We start from the raw sequence: 23,112 nt of genomic DNA on the forward strand, positions 1-23,112 counted from the left end.
TTTATTCAAGGTACATTTAACGGGTGAACAAGCTTTTATGGGCTGACCTGAGGACCTAAGTAGATATGGAGTTAATTCTATGGAAAATACTTTCCAAGCACCAACTACTTTGTACGTGGACTTTGCAATGCCAGTGGTCATGCATGCAGTTTTATAGTTAAACCACAGCAAAGCGGTCTGTAGTTTGAAAATGTAATTAATTTTTCTGTATAGCAGGAGTAGCTTCGAAGTTCACAGCTTTGAACGAAATATTCATTTTTTAGCTGAAAGAGCTAAGGAACAGATCAAAGTCATTTTACTTAACTGCATAAAAACAGGCAAGCAGGAAGAAGAATGTGCAGATTTCGGAGAACAAGGATACACCCAGGCGGGCTCAAAGCTCACAGCAAACCCTACGGGAAACACACGACACCTGGCCCCTCAGAGGGGAGCCTCCACCCCGCGGCGTCAGCCCCGGGGCCCCGGTAGAGCGGAGTCTCGGCCCCACCCCGGGACCCCCAGACCTAGGTCAGAGCGTCCACCTGACGGGGTCCCGGGGGTCTGGGTGCACAGCCCTACTCGGAACCACAACCTCGCTGACGTGACACCCAAGTGTGCCGACCCAAAGGCGACTGCGCAGCCGTGATCTGGATTTGCACAAACGTGCCGCGGGACCGCGTCCTAGCTCACAGGGCCAGATGAAAGCCCGCAGTCGGCATCGCGTACAACTGTCCTCAGACGTCGCACGGCCGACGCCTCCTCCTCAGGTCCGTGTTGTTTCCCTGCCGCGTGCCGAGACGACAGGGCCCAGGGGCCGGGGAAGCGCAGAGACCGCGCGTGTGTCCGTCCTGCGTGGAGCCGGCCCCTGCACAGGTGACCGCGGGCACCGCTCCCCCCACGGCTGCTTCTCAGGAGGGAAAACACAAAATCTACTCTGTTCTTCCTTGAATGTGGGGACATAAATAAGGTCCAGAACTAATGCTCGTGGAACAAAAATTCTCCTAGAACTAAATTTTAACACGTTTTTAAAAAATTTTAGCACGTTATCTTAGAAATACTGACGCGTCCTCCCTTGCCCTGGTGTAACAGGGAACAGGTCCACGGAACTCCTGGCTTCCTCGCTGCCACCAGGCCATCCGCTCCTCTGTTCACGGGTCCTCCCTTCCAGACAGGAAACAGAACCTACAACAACACGCTCGGGGTTCTGTGGCAGGAGAGCTACTGCGTCCCCTCGCGCTGGCCGTGCTGCCCCCTCGCATCAGCTCCCTCTGCGCGCGGTCTGTGGACACCCCCGTCCCCGCTCGTCCGCACCCGCCCCGCCAACCCCGAGCCCTTGCAGCACGCCGCGCCAGGTGCCAGTGGGGAGCCCGGGCGGCGCGGATGCAGGACAGACGTCAGCGGCAGGTGACGACAAGCACGGCTCTGTGACTGAATCTGGGAGCTGAGGACAGAAAGTGGGCGGGCGAGAGTGAGCCCGAGTGTGGCTCCCCTAAGCTCTGTCCCTACCTGTGACCTTCTGAGAGGCACCTGGAGCTAGGGCTGCACAAGGAGACAGAATTCCTCCTCTTCTCTCCCGGTACCACCGAGAAGGTCTTGAACAGCTTTAGAAAATGAAAGGAAGGCACACACCTCCCAGCCTCATGGGAAAGAAAAAAATGAAACAAATCGGAAAGAAAACAATGCCCCTTCCTAGAAAAAGAACACACTGTTCGTAGAGACAAAACACAGCACCAGGTGGAGAGACGCCGTGGATCGGTTCCAGCTTGAACAGGCTGACGTAAGTCAGCACCGTCTGCTCTGCAGGCCGGGCCCGGGCCTGGACCTACAACATGACCACTGTCCCCGGGCAAGCCACTCCCCCCTTCCGCACAGCACAGGCAGAAGCCGCTTTCCTCACAATGATGAGGACTTGGTTTTGCTTGTTTCGAAGACACGCAGGTAGAAGCACCTTTACGCCGATTCTCTGGGTCTGCACAAACCCGGCCTCCCTGCGTCTGACGCTGCGACTCCGGGATGCCCTCCGGGCCAGGCGGCGCTGGCTGAGCAGGAGGACGATGACGTATGCATGCCTTCCACGCGAGCCTGGAGGCCTCTCCCCTGCAGGGACAGCGAGCCCCAAAATGAAGGGCTGGTCAAAATCCTTAAGGACCAACACTTCCCAGAGGATGTGCTTTTTCCGGAAGATTCCCACCCACGCACAGCCACGACCTGCCCAGATCTAGGTTGGCAGCAGCGTCCCCATCAATCATTCAGGAAACACGAAATGCAAACGGTCCTCCGACACGGATGCCTACAGCCTCTGCAGGGCAGTGAGCCCACACGGCCGGCTCGGGGAGCCGGGGAGGAGGGCGCCAGAGAGAAGCGGGCCTCCGTGCTGGGCAGCGACAAAGGACACCGACCACAGGAGGCACGGGAGCTTCTCTGGGGAGGGATGTGCCCCTTGCTTCAGGAGGCAGCAGCCTGGCCATGCAGACGGCCTGGACCTCCGCTGCTCACCTGCTGTGTGTGCTGGGCGGATGGCGTCCTCCTGGGGTCTTTTCTGTCACCTGCACAGCAGGGGGCCTGAGACGGCCACGCTGCTGTGAGGCCCAGGTGTGCAGATGTCCCGCAGAGAGCACCTAACGGGACCGCGTGGGCCCTCTGTCCCGCGTTAACAGCACACACTCAAAGGGCCTCTGCCCGGGGGCTTCCATGTCACGTCCAGGTCACGTAGGACCTCCCGCAGGGGTCACTGCTCTGCACGTGATTCCCCCCACATCTCACCCTGCTTTGCCGGTTTCCTGTCTGCCTTGATTCCCCTACAGAACGCAGAGGAGCTGCTGTCATTGATGACTCTCCTTCCGCTGCTCAGTTATTGGGACACAGGTCACTGGATGTCTATGTCTCAGAGAGAACACAGTGCCCTTCACCTTCGCCATAAAATGACCCTCAACCTACAATGTCCATGCTGCTTTTTAAGTATAACGAGCCCAGAACCATACTGAGCAAGTCCTGAAGCACCCTAGAGGATTTATTAGCTGAGTGGGAAATTCACTGCTGCCCCGGTGCCGCGTGGCACGAGCAGACGCTGTGGACTGGACCACGCCGCGCCCACGCGAGCCTAAAGTGGCTGCGCCTGATCCACGCGGGACCGACCGTAACCAGTATCTGGTAACCACGGCATTTCTCGTGGGAGACGGGTTCAGACGAGGCCTTCCACGGCTGTTCTAACGACAGGAACGGAACCCAGATGGAACGCTTACTTCCATGTCTATGATGATTTGTTCTGAGAAAAGACTGGAAATGCACTTTGAGTGATAAATGCCCCCAAGTTCTGATGTAGCATAAACTGGAAGTCTAACCTAAGCAGAGGAGGTGAATTGATTTTGTCATGGAAAAAAAAAGTAAGACATTTGAAACAGGATTAACTATTAATCCTGAGCCATCATGTATAGTTATGTGTTAAAAATTTTTTTCCAATTTTATTTATTTATTAAAAAAATTTTTTGTTGAATGTTTATTTTTGAGAGAGAGACAGAGCACGAGCAGGGGAGGGGCAGGGAGAGAGGGAGACACAGAATCGGAAGCAGGCTCCAGGCTCTGAGCGGTCAGCACAGAGCCAGACATGGGGCTCGAACTCACGGACCACGAGATCATGACCTGAGCCGAAGTAGGATGTTCAACCGACTGAGCCTCCCAGGCACTCCAAAAAGTTTCCAAATTTAGACCTGCGACCAGAAACACAAACTTCAGGGTTCTGGAGGGAGGGCAGGAGAGGACAGAAGACACCGGCAGTGTTACCACCACTCCCAGAGGACTGGGTACGTGACGGAAGGGTGCAGACGTGAAGCACGCGGGTCAAGTGTCTGCCCCATCAGTGTTGGTCTGACTTGGTCGTCCGTAAGGATCACGTCCTGAAATACGATTTCATACGGTATCTTCACAATGAACTCTAATAACTTGGACGCACAGACCCGAACTCGGCATCGGAGGAGGCACTGCCTTTCCGAAGCATCACACTGAGGGTCATCAAACAGACTTATTTCCCATTGTTTGGCTTCAAAGTTCTCCTCCAGCGACAGAGAAAGTCAAGCGAACTCTTTCATGCCCGAGAAGTACTTTGAAAACCCAAAGTGCTGTGTGTTTGACCATCTTTCTTTCGAACGAGAGAGAGAATTCCAAGCAGCAGATTATAAAAAACGGTGGTGGGATTCTGGAAAATCTTACTGTCCCGCAACAGGCCGAATTGGAATGACTGGGTACACCATCTACGTCAGAAGCGCGCCCGGGTCATCGTTTCTGAAGACAGAAACGCAAAGAAGACGTACAACTCGGAGTGAACCGTCGTCGATAATCACGTATCGGTACCAGCACCATCAACAGTGACAAACGTGCCACGCCAAAGATGCTAACCCAGAGACACAACGAATGATCTAGTTACATCATCCACGGATGCAATCCCTGTCCACGAGTCTCACCGACACAAACCCTTCAGAGAGGAAAGCGGTCTGTTCTAGTGTTAAAAATGACAAAATGAAAACAACTTGATTAAAAGCAAATTAAAGAGAGGAGGCGATCACAGGCATGTGAGGAAGGATTCTCACAAGTGAAACAGGGTGTCGTGCTTGGAAAGGTATTCTGAAGCCCTGACACCAAGCATTAATTCCACAGCTGTCAACGTTAAAGACAGACAAAAACAAAAACTTTCTTCATTTTGGGTAAAGGCTGGTGCCTGTGGCCCCCCTGCCATTTCCCCTTGTCACCTCCACCTCAAAAGCTGGGGTGGCAGTGGGCTCCCGGGGTGTGCAGGGAGGTCCCGGAGGGTCTGCCTACAGGGCCCAAGGTGGCACGGCTGGGGACCACGGGGGAACCGCTCGCCAAGCCTACTGCTCTTCTGTCTTGTCCGTGTTACAGAAAGCTAAGGGGCTCGGGGTACATCCGGGGCCCGTGGGGGCCCGGGGCGCTCTGCACGGCCGTCTCGGCTTTCCGCAGCTCCAGGCAGAGGCAGGTCAGCCGCCACAGAGGGTAGACCCTCCGTCTACCTCCTGCTCACAGGTCCTCCCGGTAAAGCCGCCTCCAGGCCCACAGGGCTTCACGGCAACAGCACACTGGGGCTCAGCGAGGACCGCATTTCAGAAAGCTGTATGGTAGGGGTCTTCGCCTGTTTCAGCCTGATGGCACAGTTCCAATGACACAGACGTAACTGCTCTGGGCTTGTTACTTTTTTAAAAACACTTTTTTAATGTTTACTTATTTTTAAGAGAGAGAGAGAGAGAGACAGAGTGTGAGCGGGGGAGGGTCAGAGAGAGAGGGAGACCCAGAATCCGAAGAGGCTCCAGGCTCCGAGCTGTCGGCACAGAGCCCGACACGAGGCTCGAACTCACAAGCTGCGAGACCGTGACCTGAGCTGAAGTCGGTCACTCAATGGACTGAGCTCCCCAGGCAGCCTGCAATGACGGCATCCTGAGCAGTTTAAAGAGGACCCTACCGGACACAATTAGAACTCACAGCTAGGGGACTTCTGTTTCAAACACTTACTTTTCTTTTTCTCTGTCCTGGGCACAGAGGTCACATGGTGTCACCATGGAGCTCAATTTTCCTTCTTGCTTTGACATCCTCTACTCTCACCACCAGCACTGACTGTCTGAGTTTCCTGCACCTGGTGACAAGTACGGGGAGAGCTCGGTGGCCGGGTGTGACCCTACTGTCTCAAGTCTGCTCATAATCCACCGTTTTGCTGCTAAACATGGAGTCTGAGCTCTGAGCGGCCGCTTCTCACCCAGCTGTCGGAAGTCTGAGCAAGAGCCTGATGAAGCAGCTCCTCCCCCAACCTCTGGGCCCCGAGGGACAGGGACAGACGTACGGCATCAGAAGGGAGGCAGCAGTAAAGTGCGGTGGAGGGCAGCAGGGCGGGGGTGGGGGGACGGGGTCCGGCCTGGGGCTGCTTGCCGCTGCTCTTTCTTTCCAGCAAGGGGGAGAATTCAAACAACCTGTTAAAAGACAGTGCTGAGTTTCTGAAACACACACACTGTGCCCTCGAGACAGGCGGAAACTACGAAATTGCTCGAGATGTGGGAGAAATGTACAAAGCTGCCGTTACTGTTCCTTTCTTGGGTGAAATTGAAAAAACAAAACACAGCACTTCATGATTTTTACTCATGATTCATTACATATCTTGCAATGAATATTCTGAGTGGGTAAAAATTATGCCCAATATTTAAATAAAATATATTAGAGCTCATTCATAAAAGTTACTTATCTGCATTGTTATAGCCTCCTCTGTAAAGCACATCTTAATGACTTGCTTTGCTTATATACTGCAAGCTAAAACGAATGAATGAATCAAAACTTACATTTATGCTGGTTACATCACAAAACGAGAAGAAAAATTAGTAAGCATTCAGCATATCGTTGTGGATGAATGTTAACACGCCTTAGCTGAAATGTACATATGATTTATGTCTACTTCATAACTTAAATTAGCTGCTTAATGATGCATGGCTACTATCCTCTCTTTATCCGTATCCCCATGCAATTTAATTTCAGGCGGGATCAGAAGCAGGCTCTCTTGTCCGCACATCTTTGGGAAAGTATGTCCTCAAAACTGAGGCTGAGGATGACAGGGAGTCCACACCTGGCCCTGAAATCTCACTCCTCATTATGCAGATAGCTCGGACCAGCTCCACCAACGTCTCTCTTCAGAGACGGTGAAGAGGGGCGGAGTCTCCAGGACTCCAGGACGGTGTCACAGAAGAGGGCACACGGGCGGGGGCCGAGCATTCAGAGGAAAGGCTGGACGTAGTGAGGGGCTGAAGGCTGTCACCGGCCAGCACAGGAAATACCTGCCTTCTCGTCTCTTACGCATTCTTCAACACCCGTGTAAGTCCAGAAGCGGCTGATGCATGAACAGTCCTTCTGAATCTACAATTCTGGACCTCAAGGGGAACAGAAATCGAAGCATTTGTGAAGCTGTGTGCTTTGGGGTAGCTGGTAGTTCAGAGCCACTGAGAGACGGGCCTGTGAACTCAGAGCTGAGTTTTGTCAGCTGAGGACGAGACACCCATCAACGCCAGCTGCCAACCCCCAGGGCTGGTCGAGGGTGCAGCCTTCTGCCCCATGGCAGGACCACACAGCAGGGACAGGGCTGCGGCCAGGCGGGTGGGGAGAAACACTGTTTACGCTGAAGGGACCACAGCTGTTCCTCGTGACAAGTGTGAGAATACCCTATCTTCTCTTGATTTACTGGGCAGAAATATCCCCAAACATCCCCCCTGGAACTGCCCCGAACCTCTCTGTTGGGCACCTTTCCATCAGAGTGGCTAAGAAGCGGCCACAGATGGGGCACCTGAGTGGCTCAGTTGGGTGAGCGTCGGATTTCAGCTCAGGTCACGATCTCGGCAGTCAGTGGGTTCGAGCCCTACATCGGGCTCTGTGCTGACAGCTCGGAACCTGGAGCCTGTTTCGAATTCTGTGTCTCCTCCTCTCTCTGCTCCTCCCCTGCTCTCTCTGTCGCTCAGTAATAAATAAACATTAAAAAAAAATTAAAAAAAAAAGAAGTGGCCACAGAGACTCACTCCTTTCTAGGGTGGAAGCTTGCTCATCACCTTCCAGGGAAGGGAGGGACCTCAAATGGCTGGAAAGTGTAGATGAGAAAGAACACGATTAATTTACAAGCCAGAGAAGTGTGCCCTGAGCTACCAGAGAAGGGTGCACCCTCCAAAGGGCGTGGTCTGAATTTCCAGAATTTCCAGCCACTGTGGCTGTGGGGGGATGCGGGGCTCACCCACAGCTGGACTGCGACAACCAGCCACTGGGGCTTCCGGAGCTGGAGCATGGGGAGAGAGTCAGGGAGGGTCCTGGCCGGGACCTAAGGCAGACGTGAGCCGCGAGCAGTGGCAGAACCGACGGGGAGCCCGGCACCCCCTGTCCCACCTCCTCCGCCTGTGATAACACCAGGCGGCTGGGGCATCCTCGAGAAGGCTCCACTCACGGAGGCTCCTGGCTCTCGTCTGTGCCCCACCAGACCTGACGGGCCATTGGCTGGGAAGAAGTTCAGGATGGGGCCCTGCTGTCCCCTTCCTGACCCCGAGTCGACGCAACTCCCCACCCTGTGGGGAGTAAACACGATGAAGAGAAAGCCCCGAGAATGCAGAAAGCTTGCTCCTTCTGTCCCTTCCACAGAAACAGGACGTGCTGTTTTAAGGAAAAACAACACAGACAGAAGCTGAGAAATGTGTTTTTCCTTCTAGTCTCAGTTCATCTATTTACCTACCTCTAATATTAACCAAGTAAGAAGTTGACTTAATTTTTTGAAAACTCTATGGCACCACTATCTTCGTTATTCGTAGGGCCTTTGTCCTCCCTTGTCCAGTTACGATTTTCTATTTTCTACCTCCAATCAGGCTCTGGGTTTCCTAAGAACCAGAACTTTTCTTTGTCATTCCTGTTACATCCCACAAGTGCTGACCAGGTGATCTTTCGAAAGGTGGCGGTAAGATATGGTGTCTACTGATGAATTAAGAACAGAATACAAAAAACAGCCAAAACGCAGTAATTACTGGGCAGAAGCCCCCGCTCTGAGCAACCTACATAAATGGCTTTGCCCGATCTTCGCGACGCCCGAGAATCACCGCTGCTGTCCTGGAAAGGGTGCTGGGACAGAGGCACTGCAGGAAGTGCGGGGCAGGACCTACAGGAAGTCTGACTGCAGAGCCCTGCCTTCAGTAACTACGTCTGCGGCCTCTTGGAAGTCCTCCCGAAGCTGGTTTACATTTCACAGGAACACCTGCGGGGTTTCAACACGTCTCTGAGGCTCTCTGCCCAGAAGCATTCACTCCACCTGAGCTGCTCGTGCCCCGGAAGGTTCTCTGTCACCTGTGCTCTCCCTCCTGCAATCCCTACTTCCTGCCCCCTGACAGCTGCTCCGTGCTGCAGCCCAGGTTTTCCAGATGATGGCGGGGCTCCCTGGGGCTTCCTGGGGACTGCAACCAGACTTTTACGTAAATTAAATCAGGACAGAACTAGGAGAAAATGGCACAGAGTAAGTACCGTTGCAAGGGGGTTTTGTTTTGTTTCTATGTGTATGTTTGCAGTAAGTCACGATGTATGAGTATGTTTTACTCTGGAGCACAGTCAGAAAGTCTGAAAAAACCCACGACTGGTGCTTACCCCCAACCTCACTGCTGTCCTGTAGCAGGTGCCTCAGATGGCTGTACCGACCGCTATGTCCGGGGAAGTGCATTTAGAAAACCCAGCGAGGTCATTCGGTAAGTCAGGGCTCGCTGCTGGGTTACTTACTTGAGGTTTCCAGCCCGGATACGGAAGGAAAAGGGAGGACACTTACGTGCAAAGCAAAGCAAAGCAAAGCAAACGCACGCAAAGGCACGGACGGGGAGCACCAGTGCCTTACCCCTCCGGCCCGGGTACACTTGCGGGTAGTACTCGTAATAGAGATCTGGCTGATCCAGGTTCCCAAAGGGCTCGAACTCCATTTCGGCGTTCTGGAAGAGGCCCAGCTTCACCAGTAGCGCCAGCCTCACAAACCAAAGCTGAAACACAAAACATAAGGGAAACGACAGGTTGCCTACGTGGGTCAAGTTCAGAAATTCCTATTTACTACGAATTTGGTAGCAGAGCTTGATTTCCAGTGCATCCGAACAAAGGCCAAACTTTGTTTCTTTGCACATTTGCCTAACCACACATTTCTGAGAATACTCCTGAGCTTGGTAAGAACGACATGAGTGATTTCGTCTAATCGTCTCAGTCGGACAATCCTGTTGGGCAGGAGAAGGAGTCCAGTGGGCGCGGGCGTGAAGGGAGGGCAGCTGTGGACAGAACCCTGTCTGGGGAGGGCACTGAAGGGCACGGAGTCAGGAGGGGTGCGTGTCAGAGAGGGCCGTGCGACGAGGGTGAGCGGTCAGCTCCGAGGGGCTGGAGGCCCTGGGCGCAGAGGCACGGTGGGAAATCAGCTCGCATCCGTGCCATCGGGCCAGGAAGGCCAGAGTCAGCCGTACTGGCGTGCAATCTGGGCTACGAAAGCCCATCTTCGTCTCAGGTTTTTCTCAGTGGCACGAAAGGTCGGGCGCCTTCTGTGTCCCCACGTTTCGACCACCCAAAGGGGCCGTACCTGCAGCGAGTCTGCTGTGTGGCTGGTGGGCAGCCCGCTCTTGCCGTAGCCTTGGCCGTGGGCGGTGAGAAGGCGCCCGCACAGGTCGACCGCCGCCCTCCAGTTCCTGCAGCTCTGGAAGACACAGGGGATACGTGACCAAATCGCAGCCACTCGGACACACGGCACCCGCTGGGCTCGGGGCGGCTCCCGCCACCGCGGGCGAGGACAGTGAGGCCGGACGGCGGCAGGGACTGAGCGCAACGCCACTTGTCACCGCTGCGTGTGTAATCAGGCGAGAAGGACACCAAGCAAGAGATGAGCAAATCCTACAAACGTTAACGTTGAACAACCGGCAGAACACGGGGAGGAGAACTCTTGTTGGAAAGCCCCCCCCCCCCCAAATCTAGAACACTGCTTTCCATTTTCATCCAGATAACTTCATTTTGTAATTTCCACAAATTTAAAGTTAATAACTTAATTTTATGCTATGCGCCGGATACATTTATCTGTATCGGGAAGATCTGCGTGTGTCTACAAAACGAGTGGCTTCATATGCTAAATGTTTAATTCTATTTTACCAAGACGAAAAAAGATGGCTGACAGGGATGTGTCAGCCGGTCAACCTGGACTTACTGTGTTTGTCTTTTGACCCCGAGGCAATGAAGACAGGAGGGCCAGCAGGCAAATGCAGGGGAACATGTTATCAGAGAGAATGTTCCGGCATTTTAAGAAGCAAAAAGTGGATGCTCACTCCTATCTACGTATCCCCTCAGCACAACAGGCGCCAACCAGCTTCGGACACAGCAGACGCACCCGGTCACGTGTGTGGCCGACAGACGTACAGACCAGGTCAGGCCCTGTGGGCAAAGAGCCGGCTGAGTGCACAGCCTTCCGTGCGTTCACCTCAGGATCCAGCGAGGAAGGCGGATATGAAACAAAGCGTTTTTCCGATGATCACTCAAGTGATTCTGCACGCACCCCAAGTGCTTTCTGAAGCAAGTGCCACGGTGCACGTCACCAGGTGGCCGGACTTAATGTCAGGGAACGGAAAGCTGCTGGAGCCAGACGTGAAGGAGGAACAGCGGGGTCCAGCAGGGGTAGGACCCTCCAGGCGAGGGGGAGACAGTGTGCGTGAGGGACCCCGGTCGATCCCGGGATCCCGACGGCAGGCACACTGGCAGTGAGAGTGCAGGTGTGGGCAAGAATGGGATGTCAGCAAGGAAGGCCTCAGGCCACGAGAGATCCAGATGCATCCTGAGGGACTGGGGAGCCTCGCAAGGGCTCCGAGCAAGGGAATGACGCGATGCTGTTTAACGCACAGAGAGCGGAGCAGTCCCCCACCTCTCCAGGTACTGAGGCACGCACTGCCCCTGTGGGCGCCCCACCCCTCCCCAGGCGGAACCCCAAGCGGGGGTGAGGACCCAGAGAGCACGGGCCCGGCTGCTGATTGCGGACTCTCCTGACAGCAGCCCTGAGGGCCCCGCAGGTGGAAGCCTGGGCCGACGGGGGTGCTCCGACTGCTGGGGGAGAATCACAAGTGCGGCTGTATATTCCGGACTTGCAAATGGGAAAGCTATTCGGCCAAGTCCAAATCAGTTCTGTGTACATTCTAAGCAGATCCTGTATGCAGGGGCAATTAATTATTGCTCTCTTCCCAACTGCCTCTGTCACACAGGCTGGCCTCTGCTGCTGGTGGCGTCAGATCTGAACTGAGTGCTCGGGGCAGTCCTCCCGGGAAATGACTTCAGCTGGCCTCCCAGGAAATGACCCCAGTGAGGAGGGCAGGAGGGGAGCTCCAGTGGGCAAAGGCCTGGTGTGAGTGGGGGCTGTGGGGATACGAGCGACGGGAGGGAGGAGGCCGGTGCGGTCTGAGAGAGGTGCGGCAGGTAAGAGGGGGCCTGGCAGGGGAGGATGAGGGGCAGGTAGGGGCGGGCAGTGCAGGTGTGGTCAAGGGGCAGGTAAGGCCAGGCCAGCCTCCGGAGGCTTCCAAGGGCACCGGCAACACGTCAGGCTCACGTTCCAGAAACATCAGCCCCTGTGAGGATGACGCATGAACCTGAGGGGCGAAGCAGGTGTCGGTGAAGCCGGTGTCCAGGCCTGATGCTGGCGACCTGTGTGTGGTCCACAGGCCCTATCCACGCGGTGCACGGTCTGCACGCAGTTCCGGGACCCAGCCTCCTGCACGTGGTCCGTGTTGTCTAAGGCTGGTTCTGGGCTCCCACGAAGGAGGTGCGGTCACAGCAGAGCTGAGTGGCTGCCCCAGAGACTGAGGGGCCCCCCGAGCCTAAGATACTCCCAGGTGCCACCCAGGCCTGGCCACTGCCACTTCCAGGGAGACCGTGGACCACGTGCCCCTTATGACTGGTCCCGAGTGAGAAAGGCGGAGGAACAGAAACTTCTAGAGCCACTCGACAGAGTACTTATTGTCACGCACGATAACAGAGGGGGCTTGTACCCGGTACGTGTTTTTCATATTGTTAACGTAGATGGAATTTTACAGAAGCTTCGGTCTGGGGGGCGCCTAGGTGGTTTAGTGGGTTGAGCATCTGACTCCTGATTTTGGCTCAGGTCGTGATCTCGGGGTCACGGGATGCAGCCCGGCGTGGGGCTCTGTGCTGAGCATGGAGTCTGCTTGGGATTCTCCCTCCCTCTCGCTCCCTCCTGCGGCCCCTCTCCTCCTCTCCCCTGCTCACACCCTCTCTACAATTAAAGAAAAAAAAGGGTAAGTTTCAGTCTGCTGAAGATTGAAAAGTCCTGAGAAAACACCTGTCCTTCCAAGCCTGAAAAGCACAGTTGCAGGTGGCTTGTACTAGCGTGGGCGTGTGGACAAGGCCAAGGGACACGGCTGAGTGGCGACCTGACACGGGGAGCGGGGCCGTAGGATGGGTCTGAGAGCTGACGTGCCGCCCGAGGGCGGTGAAGCGGTCATGGAGACGGGGAAGGCTGGAAAAGGTCAGAGCTCAGAATCTGGAATTCGGTTCCGACAACGATGCATCTGAGGGCCTTTGAGACATTCACGAGGAAGAGGAAAACCAGCCGCTTCCGTGTGGGTCTGAGGTTAGGAAGAGAGGAGGGCATTGCCCTGGGGCAGTGCGGGGTCTGCACGTGCAGGGGGTGGCCGGGGCGGGGGGAAGCATGTGGGTCTGGGGTGCAGGGAGGGACAGTCCTCAGGGCTCCGGAGGCGGCGGGCACGGCGGCAGCAGAATCACCGTTGGCCTCGCTGAGCGCTGGTGCGACGGGCAGATGGGGCGGGAAGTCGGACCGAGAGACACGGGTGGACCGCGAGCAGGGGGGCGGGGAGACGGGGACCCCGTGAAGGCGAGGGAGGAGGCGAGGCGGTGGTGCCTGATCTGTGCCTGTTTGCAACCGAGTGGCGACGAGAAGGGTCTGGCTGCAGGGAGGCTGGCCGCATACCGGGAAGGACGATCCACAGCGCGAGGTCCGGCGAGTCGAGAGGGAAGGACTCTGGACGCACATCTCAGCAGGCGCACGAGGTGCACGTCTGCGCCGGGAGCGAGGCTTCTGTCCCACGGCCTCCCCCCGTTCTGCTCTGAGCTGGGGCGGGGGGTCACTTGTCTGCTCCAGCCAGGAGCCAGGGAGGGCTGGAGGTCTGCAAAAGGCAGGGCCCGTTCAGAAAGGCCCGGGGAGCCACCACAGAAGCCCAGCAGGCTGGATGGACGGCGGCGCTGAAGGTCCCGCGAGGCGGGCCATCACCTTCCGGCCAGTGCACGCACCGGGGTGGGGCGTGGCACTTCTCCCCGGGCGCCATGGCCCCACGGAGACCTGGCGGCCCAACGTCACCAGGTGGGGGGAAGGGTGGCAGGGAGGAGAAGCAGGCAGACACCCGTTAGCTCCCACTGCCACCTGTGCGACCTCAGGCCGGCGGGTGAAGCGCGCCCCGTCGCCCGCTTGTCACCGCAGCCGGCCACCTGCAGGCGGAAACGAGGGCGCAGTCTGTGATGCGGCTGGGACTGCCGTCCCTGCCGGTCAGCTGTTCGTGCTCTCACGCGTCACAGCTGTCACCCCGGCTTCTAGCGAGGAGGGGCTGCCGAGACCACCACCCCACCCCGACTCGGACTCCAGCTTGGCGACGCCCCTCCTGCCCATTCCTGATTCGCCGGCACGCACGTGCCTGGGGGGAGACGGCCCCCCCAGGGGGACGGAATCTGGTTCTCGGGTAACGGCGATTAATGGACCTCCAAACATTAATCCCACCCGACAGAATCTTCCTCCTCAGTATTTTATTTCATGTGGGGTTGAGGGTGGAGGTGAGCAATTAGGAGAATATGTTGCAAAATGCTCCTCAGGGGCCAACAATGAAAAGAGGGCTAAGAAACACCCGCTGTGGGATACAGTCTGTCTCATCCACTCTGCGTGCACATTAAACACAGCCCAGTGTCCAAGGTCACTTTAACAGTGACTGTGTCCCACTTCCCTCTAGGTAAGCTCTTGGGACAGTGGCCTTGTCTAGAGGACGCTTTTTAACTTTTAGAAGTATTCCTACAGTATCGTACCTATCATGTGCGTTTGTTACAAGAAATTATGAAATAGTAAATTCACGCAACTACAAAAAGGCAGTAAAAAAGGCTACACTAATAATGAAAGAAACATAAATTATAACTTATTAGTGATTGATTTTCATTAGCCAAAAAACAAAAAAAGCAGCAAATGCCATTGTTAGCCTAAGAAATGAGAAAAAATGATTTCTGAAGAAGATACGAGTCAGGACAGACAAGGAGACACTATGGCAAAGGCGTGTGCATATTGCTGGTTAATGTACACACGGTATCATCTTCCTGAAAAAGAATGTATCAAGAGCCCCCAAACTGTCCATTCTCTGGGACGCCTGGGGGGCTCAGTCAGTTGAGCGTCTGACTCATAATTTCGGCCCTGGTCACGATCTCACGGTTCGTGAGTTTAAGCCCTACACTGGGCTCTGTGCTGACAGCATGGAGCCTGCTTGGGATTCTCTCTCTCTCTCTCTCTCTCTCTCTCTCTCTCTCTCTCTCGCTCTGCCCCTCCCCCGCTCACACTCTCTTTCTCTCAAAATGAACATTAAAAAAACAAACTGCCCATACTCTGACCTCATTCTCCTCCCAGCATTTATCTTAAGGAAATAATCATATATGTAGAGAAGATTTCTGTACAAGATGGTCCATCCCAGGATTATTTATAATAGCGTCAGATGATGCAGTTAGAAAATATTTGTAGCGACCCTTCAATATTGGACAATGTTTAAGAAATATTAATAAAAAGATACTAAAGTATAAAAAAGTAGAACATGAAGTTTTGTATAGCATATATATATACCTACACATGTATTCACATTCCCCACACAGACTTACTGGAGACATACACACAGTCAGATACGAAAATGTTAACTGACCATGGTTTTACTTCTCCTCACTTTTTCAGAATTAAGAACACGCTGTTTGGGGGCCCCTGGGGGGCTCAGTCGGTGAAGCGGCCGACCTCGGCTCAGGTCATGATCTCACAGTTTGTGGGTTCGAGCCCCGCGTTGGGCTCTGTGCTGACAGCTCGGAGCCTGGAGCCTGCTGTGGATTCTGTGTCTCCCTCTCTCTGTGCTCCTCCCCCCTTGTGCTCTCTCTCTCAAAAATAAGTATTAAAAAAAAAAAAGGACACGCTGTTTGTAAAAGGAGGGAACAGAGGTTTGTGAATGAAAAAAAGGACAGGCCGCACACACAGTGGGCCATCGCACTCGTGGATGAGGCTGTTATGTTGTGGCCGTCTAGAAATGGCACGCCTCTCCCTGTGTCCCACACACCGGGGACATGCTCACCCCATCCATTACCTAGAACCGTGCTTTATGCAGGAACAAAATCAATGCGTGTTGAAATCATACTAAAAAAACAAATCAAGTATGGATGTATAAGTTACGAAGTATGGCAGTTAACACATGAGGAAAGAGGTATTTTAAAATCTGGGGGAAAAAAGGGATTTCACGACAGTACATAAGGAGCTGCCTGACACTGAACCACCCCCGTGAGCTCCCGTGTGATCTGCTGACAGACCTCAGAGACACAGAATCCGTGTGGGTGCAAAGATACCTAAACGAGAAGATCTGACCCTGGCTACTTACATATTTGTGAAACAAAGATTCATTGCCCAGTAAAGACGCCTATCTCATTTGACGTCCACCAGGTACAGATACCCACCACCAGTAAACCAGTTGAACGTGTAATAAAACTATTTGCAAGCACTCTGTGAATACAGACTCTCCATAAGTGATTAAAACTACTAAAATGTACCGTATAAAAAGCCTTCAGCTCTTACTCTGATTTGTCATACTAAGATGTGGTTTCTACATCCCAAACTGGATGACATTTATTAAAAATGAAGCCAAAACCTCTCACTTGATGGTTCATTGTTTAGTAAATGGAAGTCTACTAAAGCTTATTTATTTATTTTGAGAGCGAGCGAGCGCATGGCAGAAGGAGAGAGAGAGAATCCCAAGCAGCCTCCACATGGACAGCACGGAGCCCGACATGGGGCTCGGAAGTCATGACCTGAGCCGAAATACAGGGTCGGATGCTTTACCGACGGAGGTACCCAGCGCCCCCTAAGTGGGAATCTTTTACAAAGTGGCTCCTTTCCTAACTGAAAATAGCAAGCACAAATGCCCCCATTACAGTTTCTCCCAATGTAACTGTCCCGCAGGTGGCTGAATACAGAAGCTGTACGAGGACACTCGTAGCTCCTAAGTGGGTCGTTACTAAGCGAGGCCATTTTCTGACGAATACTGATGGTCTATAGATGACGTGTACTAACATCTAAACGAACTTACGCTAACCTGACGGCAAATTTTCCAGGGGTCAGAATGACATAATTCCTCAAGACAATGAAAAACAAAACAACTTGGGGCAGGGGGTTGGGGTGCCTCCCCACCACCTTCTTGGCGGCCTGTCTGAGTACAAGGAGCCTGGGAGAAAGGCAGGAGCCAGTCTGGACCCAGAACTTGCCAGCTGCACGGGGTCACCGCGATTCGGGACCAGAGGTGACGCAGCGTGGCTCCTTTCAAGACTAAGATGTGCATTATCTTCTGGTTTGAGAGTCACACATGCTAGCAGAGAAAGCAGAACAATGAGGATGATTTTCCTCGTATTACAACTTAAAAGGAAACAAACGAGGAGAGAACACAGAGAAGTTGTGAGACAAGTTTACCATTTACAATTTGTATTTCCCCAAATATTTCTTTTTCATGATAAGAGAATATAAAGTATTTCTTTGTCTACACTTCAATTTAATTTGATATTTCAAGAAGATTTCCAGACAGGAATACTTTTGTTCACAGCAAGTGGGATCAACAAAGACCATAACTATCCTATCCATTGGGAGCCTGGTAGCAACGGGAGGCTGCTGACAGTCCCCAGGGGCTCCCGGAGAGCTGGATGAGGGGCCATCTGCACAGGTGTGGGCGAGGCCAAGACAGCCACGAAGGGACAGAGACGCACCCAGGGCCAGGCAACAGAGGGACGCCCAGGTGGGAGGGGCCAGGCCCACAGGACCTCAGGCTGAGCCCACAGGAGGCCGCCCGGCCTGGACCCCCTCCGTCCCTCCACCTGGCCGGCTCCCGCTGCGTCGCCCGTAAAGGGCAAGTGGGAGAGCAGGGGAGCAGGGCAGGGAGGCGGCAGGCGAGGAGGAGTGTCCCGGGGATGGCACCAAATGAGCCTGGTCAGCTCGGATTCTGCCACCAAACATAACTAGGTTTTCAGGGAGGGCTCTCCCAGACTGTGGGATCAGGGATGTCGTGGCTCAGGGACTGCCGGCTGGTCTTCCAAGCTGGCACGTTACGGCGGCCTTCGCACTTTGTGTTCAGGGCTCCACACCGTTCTGGGGGTTTTCTCACGCTGATGAGCGTGGCTCTCCTGCCTGTACTTCAGCTGTTCCAAGGGACTTAACTACGTAACATAACTTTGTCTTATTCAATAGTAAGGTTTCCAACAGCAGTTTTGGCTAATTCAAACAATACAGCAACAAACATTCTCGAATATGTCCTGTTAAGCACAGGTGCAAGAGTTTCTCTGAAGTATAGAATCAGAGGGGGGAATGTTGGGTCCAAGGTGCTGCAAAGCGTTGATCTGATCAGCTCCCGTTACGTTGCTCTGCAAAGCGGGCCTTCCAGCTCGCGCCCGCAAGGACACGGGCCGCCTCCTGCACCCTGGCGGACGCCCGGTGCTGCCGTGTTGATGCGGCTGAAATGTACGACCCTCCTGTTGGACTCACATTTGTGATTCCCAATGAAGATGAGCACCTTTTCCAAGTTTATAGGCTGTCTGGTTTCTGCGAACTGCCTCCTCCTATCATGTGCCCATTTTTCTACTGGGCTGTTTTCATTTCTTAGTCATTGGAGGAAGGTCTTAATATCTATTTCAAACATCTTCTCTCATTCTGTGGCTCACTTTTTAATACTCTTTATGGTGTTTTTGTTGTACACAGGTTTTAAAGTAGTAGTCAAATTTATCCATTTCCCCCTAAAAGTTTTAAGAAATACTTTTCTATCCTGCATCATTAAGAGTCTCCTCAATTTTCTGGAATTTAACAAATTTTGTTTTAATTTATTTGGAATTTATTTTTGAGTGTGCTAAGAAATAAAGATCTTTGTAATTCTTCCCTTTTGAATACCTCACTAATTGCGTGCCAACACTGACTGACTCCTCCTTTCCCTAACAACCTGTAACACGGCTCCTTCCACACAAGTATGTGTTGGGGCCCCGCCCCGTGCTGAGGCAGGTCCGTGTTCCCTTTCCAGGATCACTCTCCTCCGGTGTCTGTCCCTGCACAGGTGCCAAATACAAGGCCTAGGGGACATATCCCTGTTCATGCACACCAGGCGTGTGCACACGCACGTGGGCGGTTTATTTCTTCCAGCCTCGAGAGAGCATGGCCTTCAGCTGGACTGGCCTTACAGGTGATGGGGACCTAGCAGGACCGGCCCGTGGTACCCTCTTTCCAGCGTCCTGCGTAGCTCTGGGCAGCCTGACCACTGAGCCAGGGGTTGAGGCTGGAGGAAGGGGAGAAGAGGATTCTTGGAAGGACGGGCCAGGACGACCCAGAGCAGTGCTGAGTTCTAATGGCAGGTACCCCCTTCCTTCAAAACGCTGGGACCTCCCCTCAGCAACCTGTGAGCCACGACTGGGGATTACACGTGGCCTGCGATTTGAAATTACAATTTTTTATTTTCTCACCGTGCTTCTGGCTATTTTGATCTCATTTTTTTCCTCCTTCTAGTCCCCTTCCTGGAGATCCTCCTCCATTCTCGTTATGAGATGTCAAAAGCATTTGGTGAAGAAATGGTTTTTATAACTACAATTTAAAACATACCCTGTAAAACTTTGAGTTCTTACAAAAATCTCATCATTACTGTAAATGACGTGCAGAACTCTGACAATAAGGTCAGTTTGATATGAGAAAGAGATCTAAATTTAAATAAATGTTCCTTTTTTTTTTTTTTTTTACGCTAGGAAATAAGATACACTCTTTTTGAAAAACTGAACACAGGAATTCGATGACTTCTAAAAGATGAGAAAAATAGTCCAATAAAAGTCACTCAAGTAACTAACAGTATGTACATAACTTTCCCATCTATGACTCAAAAGGAATCATTAACTCTGTATATGATACCATTACAGGGATTAAAATGTCCTCCACAGGCTATGACATTCATTTCCCTGTAAATTACAGTCTTAAAATGCACGGACGTTACTTAGGAAAATACATTTTGAAACTCTTTCCTAGTCTTGATGATGAGAGGAATTACTTTAGGACATAATTAAAATACCAGGGCAAGGTAATGACTGTTTTTAAGTATTAAAAAAATTTTTTTTTTAGAGAGAGAGGGAGAGAAGGAATCCCAAGCAGGCTCCACACTCAGCATGGAGTCTGATATAGGGCTCGATCCCACAACTCTGGGATCATGACCTGAGCTGAAGTCAAGAGTCAGACACTCCACCAACTGAGCCACCCCAGCAACCCCACCACCCTTTTTAAAAATGCATACATATTTTTTGGTAATAAGTTTTTGTAAATACATTTTCCACCTTAAATAGGTCTCCTTGTTAGGACTATAATAAAATCTCTCCTGGCTTTAAGTATTTTCAATGTACGAAAAGACCCCAAACCACTGTACCTACTTATTTGTTTCTTAAGAAAAAATTTTTTTAATGTTTACTTTTGAGAGAAACAGAGACAGAATGCGAGTGGGTTAGGGGCAGAGAGAGGGGGAGACACAGAATCTGAAGCAGGCTCCAGGCTCCGAGCTGTCAGCACAGAGCCCGACGCGGGGCTTGAACTCACGGACCGCGAGATTATGACCTGAGCCGAAGTCGGAGGCTCAACCGACTGGGCCACCCAGGCGCCCCCCACTGTTAACATATTTGTTAACAGCAGAAACAATCACAGCAGGTAACAAGATCGCCCATGGAACAAATTGGTTACGATGACTGTGCCCGGTTCCAGGTATACTTTTTTAACTGGTCATTACAGGGGCGCCCGGCTGGCTCTGTTGGGAGAGCGTGTGATTCTTGATCTCGGAGTCATGAGTTCAAGCCCCATATGTGGAGTAGAATTTACTTAAAACACAAACCGGTCACCACCAGGTGACACTCCTAGTGCGGCCTATCGCTCATGACGATGTCTTATAGCGGCTGCTTCCAGGCCGGTCAAGGCCAAGACAAGAACCCAACAATGCAAGAACCTCTTCGTTCAGCCCCGGAAATGCTCACCTGTCAAGACCTGTGACTTCATTAACAAACGATAAAGTGTGCAGATATTTAAAAAGTCGTTTCCCCTCCCTTTCAAAAACAGAGTGGGTCCACGTCTTTCCTTCCCAAAGCTTCTTAGCATAGGAATAACTCCAGAATCACTTCAGTAAAAGAAACCCAATAAGGCATTTGATTTACACTTACTAAGAAATTAGACTTTAATTGCTTTATATGTAAAATATCTGCTGACCACCCAAACAAGTGATTCTTACTTGCCTTTCGGAGGACACATACTTCTGTACACGTCATAGAAGACGTGCAAGAGAGAGGCAATTGTGGGGGCATACGACTTCCAGGGGTTCAAAGACCGCAGAAGCATCTACCCATCCATGTTAAAACGCCTGCAGCTCAGATAGTTTCCTATTACTACTTTCCTGTTAATACCTGGGACTACATCTCTACCTGGATAGCTGCACGAGTTTACTCCTGTTAAGGAACAAGGGCTTTTGTGTGCATTTGTGGTGAACCCACCCATTCAACAATAAACCTTTTAAGCCAAGTGGAGACGACGGAGTGTTTTAAAAAAGCAGCATAAAATTATTTCTCTCTAGTTACTATGTTTGATGAAGCATATTTAATCAAAGTATACGTTGCTTTGAGTAATTTGATCGTCTAAAATAATAGCTTTTTAACTAATTAAAAGTATGTTTGTGGGACGCTTTTGGCCGCACAGAACTGGTATCTAATTCAACAAAATTTTATTTCCATGCAAGGGCTCTAGGTAATACATCCGGAGTAAGTGACTCTAAGGAAACTATGACGAAGGAAGGAAAATATGACGAAGGAAGGAAGGAAGGCAGGACTTATAAAAAACAATTTCGAAACCAAACACGTCATAACTTACGATTAGCTGCTTCAACCCGACAAAAGTCTGCTCCACGGACTCGGCATTTAAGACCCGCCTCTTCGCCGCGGCTCTCTCACCCAGGAAGCGAAGCATCAGGTCTTTAACTGCATCCCCCTTGAAGGAATGGAAGAAAAATATGTCAAGACAATAAAATGTTAATTAAACTCAGCTAACCAGAACCCATAACTAAATGAGATTCCTTTTCTCTCCAACGGTGTATGGAGGTTAAAACGTGCCTACAGTAGTAACATTTCAGCTGCCCAGATGCTGAAGCATCACAGCCTTTGATCAAATGTGTATTTTAGACCTGCCCTTGCAGAGAAGTGGTAAATCCCCACCCGCTGCGGCCGGCCGACAGGAGACATACCACGCCAGGAGGAGGGCTTCGCGTGGGCCCCCGAGGGGTGAAGAGACATCACAGAGAACAAAGGGCCGGGTCCGCACGGAGGTGGGCTGGCCTGGGCAACGTGCCAGTTTGCCTGGGTCTCTGGGAAGGCCTCTGGGACCCGGCTAGAGACATCATTCGTGGCCTGGGCGCCCCTCCCTCCAGGGCTAAGCGCACCCCAAGCCCGAGGAAGTGAGAAGAGTCCCCCCGCCCTCAGGTCCTTCAGCACCCGTTCAGCCAGGCCCCCTGCTTACAGGAGGGTGCTGTCTGCCAGAAAAGGGCCCCATGGGCCTCTGCGACCCGATCCCCAGTGACACGCCCCGCAGACAGGGCGGAGGGGCGCAGGTGGAACCCGATGGCTGGCGAGGGTGTGGGGGAAAGGGAAGCCCAGCGCACAGCTGCTGGGACCTAGGACTCTGCAGCCGCCGTGGAAAACAGCGTGGGGTTCCTCCAGAAGTTACACATACAGCCACCTTACGGCCCGGCAGTTCCACTTCCGGGCATTGGTCCCAAGAAACAAAAACACCAACTTGAGAAGATGTCTGTGGGGCGCCTGGGTGCAGGGCTGGCTGAGCGGCCGACCTCGGCTCACGTCATGATCCCAGGGCTCGGGAGTCTGAGCCCCGCACTGGGCTCTACGCTGTCAGCGTGGAGCCTGCTTGAGATTCTCTCCCTCTCCTTCTCTCTCCCCATCTCTCTGTCTCTGCCCCTCCCCTGCTTGTGCTCTCTCTCAAAAGTAAACATTAAAAAATAAAACAAAGGGGTGCCTGGGTAGTTCAGTCGGTTAAGCGTCTGGCTTCAGCTCAGGTCATGATCTCGCAGTCCGTGAGTTCAAGTCCCGAGTCGGGCTCTGTGCTGACGGCAGGGAGCCTGTTTGGGCTTCCCCGTCTCCCTCTTTCTCTGCCCCACCCCCGCTCACCATCTTTCTCTCTCTCAAAATAATAAAACATTTAAAAAGAAAAAAGGAGGGGCGTCTGGGTGGCTCAGTCGGTTAAGCATCCGACTTCGCCTCAGGTCTTGATATCTTGGACCG

At 52.6% G+C, this 23,112-nt stretch overlaps 1 protein-coding gene across 4 annotated transcripts in view; it reads right to left on the reverse strand.

Moving 5' to 3' along the window:
- TRAPPC12 (trafficking protein particle complex subunit 12) overlaps window positions 1-23,112 on the reverse strand; it is an 82,180-nt gene that overhangs the window by 40,749 nt on the left and 18,319 nt on the right. For all 4 annotated transcript variants that reach the window (XR_006201025.1, XR_006201026.1, XR_006201027.1 and 1 more), the window contains exons 3-5: window positions 21,692-21,808; window positions 10,085-10,198; window positions 9,368-9,506 (exon numbers count right to left, since the gene is read on the reverse strand). Coding sequence is in view for 1 of the 4 variants with exons in the window: in XM_042933776.1 (XP_042789710.1) it covers window positions 9,368-9,506; window positions 10,085-10,198; window positions 21,692-21,808 (370 nt within the window). In the remaining 3 variants the exon portion in view is untranslated. The remainder of the gene's footprint in view (window positions 1-9,367; window positions 9,507-10,084; window positions 10,199-21,691; window positions 21,809-23,112) is intronic.

Source organism: Panthera leo, chromosome A3, assembly GCF_018350215.1.
Source record: "Panthera leo isolate Ple1 chromosome A3, P.leo_Ple1_pat1.1, whole genome shotgun sequence".
Taxonomy (NCBI): Eukaryota; Metazoa; Chordata; class Mammalia; order Carnivora; family Felidae; genus Panthera; species Panthera leo.